This window comes from Phaseolus vulgaris, chromosome 11 (assembly GCF_000499845.2).
Source record: "Phaseolus vulgaris cultivar G19833 chromosome 11, P. vulgaris v2.0, whole genome shotgun sequence".
NCBI classification, from domain to species: domain Eukaryota; kingdom Viridiplantae; phylum Streptophyta; class Magnoliopsida; order Fabales; family Fabaceae; genus Phaseolus; species Phaseolus vulgaris.
Window position 1 is genome coordinate 13,625,512 of NC_023749.2, and position 11,892 is coordinate 13,637,403.

General features: G+C 32.9%; 1 protein-coding gene across 1 annotated transcript; it reads left to right on the forward strand.

The window, feature by feature from the left end:
- The first annotated feature begins 2,212 nt into the window (after positions 1 to 2,212).
- On the forward strand, positions 2,213 to 7,121 carry LOC137829494 (G-type lectin S-receptor-like serine/threonine-protein kinase At4g03230). Its single transcript, XM_068636304.1, has 8 exons — positions 2,213 to 3,597; positions 4,077 to 4,580; positions 4,918 to 5,064; positions 5,175 to 5,386; positions 5,474 to 5,684; positions 5,802 to 6,039; positions 6,349 to 6,499; positions 6,585 to 7,121. The coding sequence occupies exons 1-8, from the start codon at positions 2,274 to 2,276 to the stop codon at positions 6,891 to 6,893; spliced, it is 3,096 nt and encodes a 1,031-aa protein (XP_068492405.1). The 5' UTR covers positions 2,213 to 2,273; the 3' UTR covers positions 6,894 to 7,121.
- Positions 7,122 to 11,892: the final 4,771 nt, after the last annotated feature.

An 11,892-nucleotide genomic window follows, 5' to 3' on the forward strand; every position in this document is an offset into this window, starting at 1 on the left:
TAAGAGCCTTATTTCCTCTTCTTCTACCATGTTGCCTCCTTTAGCTTTCAACAACATCCGTTGGTTACACCTCTTCCTGTACTGACTTCCAAGATTGATTCTTCCACCAACCTTCCTACCACATGGTGTTGGTCCAATGATCTGGTTTGGTCCTTCAGGACACTAGTTGAGAGATTTGGGAACAACTTTGCTCCATTCATCACCTTGAGGACAAGGTGCCTCCCCAAGTGGAAGGAAATGATGCCAAACTAACCCATGAATCTCCAACCAAGAGGACTAGAAAGAAGTACATACAGTTGCAATTGCAAGCTACCTGTAATGCAACTGATAGAAAGATCTTTCTTGTAGAATACTATTGTTATAATTTTGTTTTGTTATTTTGCACTAATTTTATTCTCTTTCTATTTTCTTATCACGCGCATAACCAATCATTGTTTTTTTTTACTTGCTTATGAACCACCTTCACTAGTGAATAAAGACATAAGTACTCGCATAGCCAATCAGAAATTTTCTTATATTTTATTCTTAATTTATACATAAGTTCATTCCAAAATTTACAAAAGAAAAAATTTCATCTTTTGTTGTTCTTAGTTTATCTTAAAATAGTATTTATGAAAAAACTCTTGCAACTAATGGTAGCAGCACAGATCGCCTCTGCAGCTGATTTTCTCTGCGGCAAAAAAAAAACTTAGCCATTGATCATATTCTCTTCATTATCTACTATTACAAAAACCAATTCGTGTTATTAGAGCATGATTGCCTTCAGCAGGGTGAAGACTCTCCCTACTTAAGGGCTTCTTCCCATGATGGCAACAGATTTCAGTGCTGAGAGGCAGAGAGCAAATGAAGATGAAGTAAACTTTTGTGGGTCAACAAAAATAGTTGATAGCAGTGTTGGACACTAGACAGCAAAAGTTCTTTGTCTTGGCGTGGCCACCTTTCAAAACATCATCTAGAAGCTGATGCCTCTGAAGAAGAAAAAGTGTCGAGGGAGGATTTGGATAAGAAATTTCATAAAAGACCTAGCTGATATATTGGCAATAGTTCTATAAACAGCTGAATCATAATTTCATCCTACCCTACCAAAAATAAAATGCTAGAAAGCATGCATGATATGATAGTATACTTTTATCGGATGGCTCGATGTGAATCTCGTTATCTTAAATCCATTTGAGGTCCATGAACTCTGAATCAATTATTTTTTAATACTCACTAATTGAAATGGATATTTCTCTCTTCTCTGAATGTTGCTTGACATAATATGTAATTCCCAACCAAGGGTACTGTTTTCAACATTAGCTATGAATAACTGAAGTTTTTCATCACAGGAACAAAAAACAAGATACCTATATTGACTCTTTGGTTAAAAGGATACGCTCTCAATATATAAAACAAATGTCACTTGCAGGAGGATGTTGAAATAAAAGTAAGCATAGGGGACCCAGATGAAAAAAAGATAAAATTGACAAAAATGAGTGAATTTGACCATACTTACCCTCCTGGCTTTTTTCGATCAATTATTTAAGTTTGGAAATTGTGAGGATTGAGCCTAAATCATATACTATAGACTCTCCTGGAAAATTTAGTTAAACTAATAGACTCTCTTGTAGAATGAGAACAGAAGATTGTTTACCGTAGACCGTCTAGTGCAGATATTATTAGAGTTAACTGTGTTAATGATTTTTTTTTATTTCATATAGACGATTGTATTATGACTGTATAGAACCTTCGAATATTAATAAAAATGTTTTTTTTTTCAATTTTCTTATTGTGTTTTTTGATTTGTTCTTGAGAACCCAATAGAAATAATATATCAATCATATTGCAAATCATTATTCTAGTGTTGCATTATAATTTACTGCAGGCACAAATACTTTTTTCAAGATGCTACAGTGGCTGGGTTTTTGGCCTAAAGTGATCCTAACCGCAAAATTCCAAAGCATAAGCATATCAGTTACATGCAATGTGTTTGAACCTTGATTGCAAAAATCCTAAGCATATTGATATTGTGAGATAGATAGTATCATTACACATTTGCTGAAGGGGTTATGGCGTCACAATGAATGAGACATAATTAAATCAAATCCTACCGAAATATGCGTCAATTGCTCCACCAATAGACATCAAAAGCAAGAAAGTGCTATCGACAAACTTTACGTATTGTGGCGTTTGAATTCAACTAGAGGGAGAAAGCTGTGGAAAAATTGGGTGACTGGTATAACGTGCACTCTATTTTAAGAAAAGAAAATCTCAAACCATTTGAGTGCTGTCAAATGGTAAACATCAAGAGAGACACCAGAAGGATAGTTATCCTTAACTGGTCCTCCAGTCACATGCTGTCTACCTTCCTCTTCTGCGCCTTGTTTATCACTTTTAGTTTTAAGCATTGCTCAGCCACAGATGCTATAACCATTAACAACTTCTTGCAAGATTGGGGAGGGGATACTCTTATTTCAAAAGGAGGAAAGTTTGAGCTAGGATTTTTCACTCCTAATGGCAGTTCTAGTGGAAGAAGATATGTGGGAATATGGTACTACAAGTTGACTCCTCTAACAGTTGTGTGGGTTGCTAACAGAGACAAACCACTTCTAGATTCTTGGGGTGCTTTTGGCATTGGAGAAGATGGGAATCTAAAGCTTTTGGACAGAAGTGGGAAAGCCTACTGGGGCACAAACCTTGAAGGATCAGCTTCACCACATAGAACAGTGAAGATAATGGACAGTGGGAACCTTATTGTTAGTGATGAAGTTGAAGAGCAAGGGGATCATCAAGTTAAGATTCTGTGGCAGAGTTTTGCTAATCCAACAGATACATTCCTTCCTGGAATGAAAATGGATGGTAATTTAGCACTAACATCATGGAGAAGTTATGAAGACCCTGCACCAGGGAACTTCACTTTTGTGCATTGTCAAGGGGAGAACCAGTACGTCATATGGAAGAGGTCCATCAAGTATTGGAAAAGCAGTGTTTCAAATAAGTTTTCTGGAAGTGATGAGATGTCTCCAGCAATATCTTACTTGTTGTCAAATTTCACCTTGAGAGTATCCCCAAACGACACTGTTCCCTTTCTCACTTCAGAACTTTATAGTGACTCAAGGTTGGTGATGACTCACTGGGGTCAACTTAAGTACATGAAGATGGATTCAGAGAAAGTGTGGTTGTTGGTTTGGGTGGAGCCAAGAGATAGATGCAGTGTGTTCAATGCTTGTGGAAACTTTGGAAGCTGTAATAGCAAGTATGACTCCATGTGCAAGTGTTTGCCTGGGTACAAGCCTAATTCTATTAAGAGTTGGAATGGTGGAGACTTTTCAGGTGGATGCAGCAGGAAAACAAATGTCTGCAGTGGGGATGCTGAGAGAGCTACATTTTTGAGTTTGAAAATGATGAAAGTAGGGAACCCGGATGCTCAATTTAATGCCAAGAATGAAGAGGAATGCAAATCAGAGTGCCTCAACAATTGCCAGTGCTATGCATATTCATATAAAGGCACTGAAAAGGATACTGTTTGCTGGATTTGGTATGAGGACTTGAACAATCTTGAAGAAGAGTACGAGGATGGGTGTGACCTGCATGTTCGCGTGGCATTTTCTGATATAGGTATTCCTTTTCATGACCCTCTTAAATCCATGCAATGTCTTCACTGAAATTTTACACTGTTATGCAAAAACCGCTAGTGTATTCGTCAAGTAATAAATTTTTCTTTCAATCATCACAGTGCATATTTGAGAAGTAACTGTTGCTAGTTAAACAAAATTAAAACCGGATATTTTAATAAAACGATAACGAAATTTTTTAAAATTTAAGATTGAATTGGGAAGAGGAGCAACTGATTTTGAAGTACTCGCACAAGGTAAAATCAATGCAATGGACTTTGTAATTAAGTTCAATTTGTTACATTTAAAAAAGTAGTGCTTAGTAAGTAAATCAAAGATATATTATTTAACAATTTGAGATTAGGCCACTGAATATGTGAATACACTCATCAAATATGTGAATCGTGGCTCAAGCAGTGGAAGAAGATAGATATTGTGTTGCAAATTATTGTTTATAAAGTGCCAGATATTGTTCTTCTGCAGAATCCACTGGGAACAGTTGTGGAACTTGTGGTACAAATTCCATTCCATATCCCCTAAGCACAGGACCAAGTTGTGGTGACCCCATGTACTTCAGTTTTCAATGCAACAATTCCTCTGGTGAGCTTGATTTTAAAACTCCTGGGGGAACCTATCAAGTGATTAGCATAAACCCAGACACACGGAAATTCTTGATCCACAGAAAAGATGTACTTAACTGTGATCAGGGTTCAAGGGATAAGTTTCTGTCTCTCAACCAGTCATTTCCATTTCACCTTAGTGGCTATTGTCATGCTAATCCAAGCATTTTTAGTTCTAATGCTCCCATGAAACAAGGAGTAGAAATAGAATTCAGTTGGGATCCCCCATGCGAGCCTATGTGTTCTTCGTTGTTGGACTGCAAGGATTGGCCAAATTCAACTTGCAACATTACCAGAGATGGCAAAAAGAGATGTCTTTGCAACACAGACTTTATTTGGGATGGGTTGAAATTAAACTGCACTCTAGGTAATCTATATATCTTTGTTCCTCTTCATGTTGATGGATAAATATCATGCATACTTATTATACAGAATAATTAATACCTTTGTTTTGCTCCCTAGTACTGCCTATAACTTGCTGGAAACCGTTCAAAACTTCGTTTCCATTTTCCTCCTAGTCAATATTGTTGTTCTTATAGTATATTGACATAACTCACAGTGTAGTTCCAAAATCTGGTGATTCTGGTTTCAACCCAGCATTATTTGCAACTTTTTCAGCTATAAATTCATTATTCATTAACACTTTCATGAAATGTTGTATGAGCTTTCTTTATGCATAAATGTCATTTTTTTATACCTTGCAGAAGGCAGTAACATCTATCAATTAGAAAGGCAACTCTCCTTACCTAAGATCATTGTAATTACTTTTACAACTGTGATTGGATTAATTCTTCTGTCGACTACTGTTACATGTGTGTACTTGAGGAAAAGAAGCCAGAGCAAATCACAAGGTAACTTAAATTTTTGTTCTTACTCAAGAAAAAAAAATCCCAATATTAAAGGGGATACTTCATCAGTAGAAGCCTGCAACTCAGACCCCAGTTCATCTGTTTGACTTCAGATAGCAGGGGATATGTACAGAAAAACTCAGGGTTTAACTTGTATGACAGTGAGAAATATGTCAGAGACTTGATTGAATCTGGTAGTTTCAAAGAAGATGATGCACAGGCCATAGATATTCCATTTTTCCATTTAGAAAGCATACTTGGGGCCACTAACAATTTCGCAAATGCAAACAAGCTTGGGCAAGGAGGGTTTGGTCCTGTCTACAAGGTAATCAAGAATTTCTTGACACTCACGATTTACTTTTTGAATATCATGATGATAGTAGACATGGTTAATTTTTTCTTATACTGTCAGGGAAAATTTCCTGGAGGCCAAGAAATAGCAGTAAAGAGACTCTCAAGTTGTTCCGGACAAGGTTTAGAAGAATTTAAAAATGAAGTTGTGTTGATTGCAAAGCTTCAACATAGAAACCTAGTGAGACTTCTGGGGTACTGTGTGGAAGGAGATGAAAAGATGCTAATATATGAATATATGCCAAATAGAAGCTTGGATGCTTTCATTTTTGGTAAGACTTTTTTTTTGCATTTGAAGTACTTTATTGGCTAAGCCTTTTTCTTGTAGCCTCAAAATTATATTTTGAAGAAGACTAATGCAACATGTCATGCCCCTAATGGACTACCAGACCAGAAGCTGTGTGTTCTATTAGACTGGGATCTGCGCTTCAAGATTATTTTGGGAATTGCTCGAGGGCTCCTTTACTTGCATGAAGATTCTAGGTTGAGGATTATTCATAGGGACTTGAAAACAAGTAACATTCTACTAGATGAAGAGAAGAATCCTAAAATCTCAGACTTTGGCTTAGCCAGGATATTTGGAGGAAAAGAGACAGTAGGTAACACAGTCAGAGTGGTTGGAACATAGTAAGTAGCTAAACTTAGTAAGTTTCATGTCACAGCATGATTCAGTGCATTTAAGCATTATAGAAATATTATTATCATTTGAAAGTGTCATATATAGTCCTTGTATTGGATAGATTTGATTCTTGGTTAGGTTAAAGCATAGATCAGAAACAAAAATTCACCATATTTCATAAATACAAGAATCAAAATCATATTTTTAAAGTACAGGGACTAAACTAATTTTGCTAAAACACATTTTATCACTCTCTACCAAATGATACCCAACCAGATGTCTTATTTGATCTACATTTCACAAATTTTGTAATGCAGTGGATATATGTCCCCGGAGTATGCACTTGATGGACACTTTTCAGTCAAGTCTGACGTCTTTAGCTTTGGTGTGGTGGTACTTGAGATAATTAGTGGAAAAAGGAACACAGGATTTTATCAACCAGAACATAAATTGAGTCTGCTAGGATATGTGAGTACAGTGAATGAATATTTCAGGGATATGCAACAAACGCTACATAGCTCCTAATACTTTCCACTCTTTGATTCATTTTTAGGCATGGCTTTTGTGGAAAGAAAGAAGGGAATTGGAATTCATGGACCAAACACTTAGCCAAACATGCAATGCAGATGAATGCTTGAAATGTGTGAATGTGGGGCTGTTGTGCTTACAAGAAGATCCAAATGAACGTCCCACAATGTCAAATGTGGTTTTGATGCTTGGTAGTGAATCTAACACTCTTCCAAGTCCTAAGGAACCAGCCTTTGTTATCAGGAGATGCCCTTCAAGTAGAGCATCTACTTCAAGTAAACTTGAAACCTTTTCACGTAATGAATTGACAGTCACTATAGAACATGGGAGGTAGAAAATCATCCTTGGTCGAAATATCTAGAACATGTAATTTCTCTATGCTTGCTTGCCCCTTTCTCATGATCCATTCCTCCTCTAAGTGGGGTAACTTGAAATGGTCAATTAGGCAACTTCTCATGAATTTCATATTTGGATGGATTGGATAGATGATAGAGTCATAATGGCAAATGCCTGTGTGGAATTGAAAAAAAAAAGCCTAAACAAATTTGTTTCTTCTGCATTTATTGCTTACTACCACAAAGAAGCACCAAGATACACAAGACTAGGCTAATGGTCAACCCCTTTTTGAGATGGGACAACTATTCAACAAAGGGCAACTACTCCACCATGACATTCTGATCTGTGGATATCAACATTTTCTTTTCACCAAATTCCTCATCACAGTCATTTCATGCCATAATGAACTAAGAATTAAACTAAACAATAGTAAAAGATGAACAATTTCGTTGTCATTGTAGTCTAATTATGATAATCTATATTGTACATAAAAGTTGTCTTCTTTTTTTTTTGTGTTATTTGCACTTAGACTTGACATGTTGACGAAAAAATTGTCACTTGTCACAATAGTTGAAAACAGGGTTGTGTCTATTCGTAACTCAAAAATAAATTTTTATTTGAGAAAATACTTCTTAGAGAAGTCAGTCTACTACAAATTAAAGTCAACAACTTTATATTATCTAAATAAATAAGTTGGAAATATTCACTTTGTAATAATGCATTATTCGCATTTTTATATTAAAATATATTAAAAAACTATTTGATCTTTTAATATTTAAAATATATTTTCTAAATGATTTTTTTCTTATTTATTTTTAATATGCATTGTTATATGATAATGTAACTTTATTATATTTGAGTAAGTTTAAAGCTGTATTTCGATCTTCCTCTTAAATCCTAATGTATTATTCTACTTTTTAAAAAAAAAATAGAAAAAGGCCAAATTCGTAAATATAAGAATCTTCACAAAATATCTGTTAATTATATTAGAAGTATCAATAGACTTTGCTTAAGTTATATCAACTAGTATCTTTACACATAATATAATTTTACAATACATTGAATGTGTTTCGAATTTATAAAAAAATAATAATGATAAGAAATTAATAAAATAATTAATCTTTTAGAATATTTTGAAAAGTAAACATTTCATCAATTTTTATCTATATGAATAAACTATAAATTAATTTTAAATTAATATAAAATTTTGTAAACATGATCTGGGTAAAGAAAGTAAATTTTCATCTAATATTGATTTTAAGTAATTTTTTAATTGAAAGTTAATATTGATAGAATAATTATGGGAAAAGATTTTGTTGACACGAAAGAGTAAAATAAGACTAGTATTTTAATTATGGTATGCTAGAAGATGCAATTTGATCAATTCTTAAATAAATAAGACTAGTAGGATGGTGATTGATCCATGCGTGCCATGAAGAAAAAAAAACAGGCATGCTTGTTTTATTGAAACAATATTCTAAAAATTATTTAAAATTTAATAGAATTTTGATAAGTTACTATAAGAACCTGTATGTGAGACACACAAATAACGAGATCTTAATATTAATTTAATTTGATATATAACATATCCTTATTAAGATTTGATACAAAATCATTTTCAGTGAATTTATTGGATGAAATTGAGTTAATGGACTCGGTATTTTAATCAAACTAATTAAAATAGGTCAGTTAATTTCCTTTTTCAAATAAGACAAACTAATTATTACTGGTTTTGTATTAATTTTTTTCCATTTCAAATCACCATAATCCGTTGACATACTCTTTTTAAATTTTTAGATTAACTATGTTATAATTTTATTTTATTTATCTTGGTGTTCTTCTCTGTTTTTATCATATCACTGTATTTTTTTTTTTTTATTTCTCTCCCTGTCTAATAACGTATTCAAGTGTCCAACAATAATCTTTGGGTAACATGGGCATCTTTTCACGAGACAATCTCAAAGTTTCATGTTGTGAGTACAATTCTTTGTTATGAAAAAAAGTTCACTTGAACCCTAAATTTGGAGTCTTAGTATAACTTATTTTAATCAAATGATGTGATAAGAAATAAAAATTTAAATAGAAAAAGATGAGGTCAAAGTCAATTTTTATATCGTATTTTATAATAACAGATTTAATTAAATTTTAAATACTTGTAAATTTAGATATTTTTAATTAATTTTTTATTAAAAAATTTATTTTATGGTTTAATTTTTTTTTATTTGATTTTATAGTTAATCGGATATCACTATTATTTTTATCTACTCATTCCTAACTCATCAATCAATATAAATTTGTCTTTCATCTCATTTTTGTTGTGTTTGTATTAATGTACGTAGTATTTTCAAAGATAAATTTACAGAAGAAGTCGTGTTTGTATCAATGTAGTTGTGAAGAATTGAAAGAAAAAAAGACACAGAGAGCTTCAAAATTGCTCTTCACATATATGCTGATATTTGTGATGAAAATCAATGTTATTTTTCCTTTTTCTCCAAAAATAATTGTGCATAATTACAATGCCATTTTTCCACTTTTCATTTTAGCAGTAAATGTATCTTATTTTTGTTATTTTTTTATTTACATATTTTTTTCTTATTTTCTGTATTACAGAATATCAACTTATAATTTAAATATTAAATTAATTTTAAAATATATTAATTAATTTATTATTATATATAAGTATAATTGATTATATATATAATCGATTATAATCTTAACTTATAATCAATTGTATATAATTTTATAACATATAATCGATTATATAATATAATAAAATAATATTAATATTTAATAATATTATTAATAAAAATAAATATTAAAAATTAATAATAATAAATATATAATTTATAATAAAAACATAAATTTATATAATAATAATAATAATGTTGATTATAAAAATAAAAATATTAAACTATATTATTATTTGAATTTGATATAAAAATATTTTTAATTAAACTTTCTATAATAATGAATTTAAATATTATTTATTTTTATTTCATAATTTATATATAACAATAATATTAATAATTTATATTTCTTTTAAATATCAAGGTTATAGGCTATACTAATTATGAGTAGTGTTGCTATTCACAATTACAAGAGGAAAGATAAAAAAGTCAAAATGTTAGAATGTTATTTCTTATTCTAAACATTATTATATTTACCAGTTATTTATTGTATGTTGACCTTAGATCTAGAAATAAATTTCTTGTATTTTACATTATTTTTAAAACATGTTTTACAATTTTCAATATTACAATTTAATTTATAATGGAGAAAAATTATTTTTATGAAAACTTTTCATGTTCCAATAATATTAAATAATTTTTATTTTTTGAAAAAAATAATTATTCAACGATAAAGAAATTAATTTATAATATTTTAATTAACTGATATTTTTTTAAAAAAATATATCATATTTCATTATTTTAATATTTTTAAAGACAAAAATAAATTTATAAATTCACATTTTAAATTTTATAAAAAAATAAAAAATATCATAAAAATTATTATATCACTTATAAACTTTAATAAATTTTTCTCTCAAATCTACTTATCATTCATTAATCTAAAGATACTCTTCGGAAGGAAGAAGGACAAAAACAAGTTTACCTACCAATTAAATTAAAAGTACATAAAAGAAATCTTGAATAGGAAGTTAGAGATGAGAAGATAAAATAGGAGATAGACAAAACAAATTAACCTACCAATTAGAGTAAAATAGAGATTTTTTTTGAATAGTTATTGTTGCTGCTAGTTGACTTGCATCACCTTCGTGCGTAGCTACGAACTGCGTTTCAAGGGCTCCTTCGCTCCCGTTCCAACTTCACCTACCGTCGCTGTGAATACCTGAAACAGATAGACAAATGGGCGTCCTCGCGATCGTTTGCACTCTGAAGCTCAAGTCAGTTGTGGCAGAAAACACCGTAACACTTCCCGTCGCAGAACACCATCAGCTCAGTGCTCAGAGAAGTGCGTAACTGAATTCTATCTTCCAGAGTTCACTTGTGCATAAAGTGTGAAAACGTACCTCATTCTGTTTATCGCAAAGCCTTATGTACCTTTGCCCGTGTTTCTGCCACGTATCTACCTCTGACTTAAGCTTATCTGTGGGTGCAGCTTCACGACACTTTAACCTAGACTTAGGGAAATCCCAGTATGTAAGGTGACCCTCCCAAAGTGCATCCCGCGCGGGGATGACTGCATGGGTGCCAACTCATGCGCCCATTCTTTGAGTCATCCGCCCTGGGAGTTCTCTGCCTTCCTCACGTGCCATGCATGCAGATCACCCTCTTAGACATGACGCTCTCATGGGTCGTTTCTGTCCCGGTGGGCCTCCAACGGTGGTGCGTACTGCCGTGTCCCTACACCTTATGCACGGATCCCTCGCGAGTTGGGCTTCTTCCTTCTGGTACTGGAGGTGTGGCTTGAAAACCACCTTTCTTTATCTATTATTACTGTTTGGGGTACCGAGGCCCGAGGCCTTCACGCCCCTACCGTGCCGCTTCCTACTGTGCCGCCTCCTCCATGGTCACTCCTACCCGTGGGTATCAGGAGGGGGCGCCCTTCTGGCATAGGCACATTCCTGGTGCTAAACTCGGGCGACACCCGAGGCCGGGGACTTTAACGATAACTCCCTCACTTGCTTCATAGTACCTCTGATGGGTTCCTTGTCTCGGTTCCACCATGTTGACTTTAGTCAACGCCCGGAGACTGGTAAGTACAGTTACATTGTTAACAAATATCAAAACACAAAATAATTAAATGAAAATAGATAAATGTTTTGAATACTCAATAAAAAAAAAATTAATTGAATAAGAATTGCATGAATAAACTTGGATCGAAGAAATATAGAAAGGTTGGAATTTGAAAAGTATGAGAAAGGGTTGTTTAAGTTAATTTGTTGGTTTGTTGAAAAAGTAGGGAGGCGAAACTTAATGGTAGTTTCCAAATTCCAGTTATAGAGTCCACCGACCTTGTCCTCTGGAACCAACCAA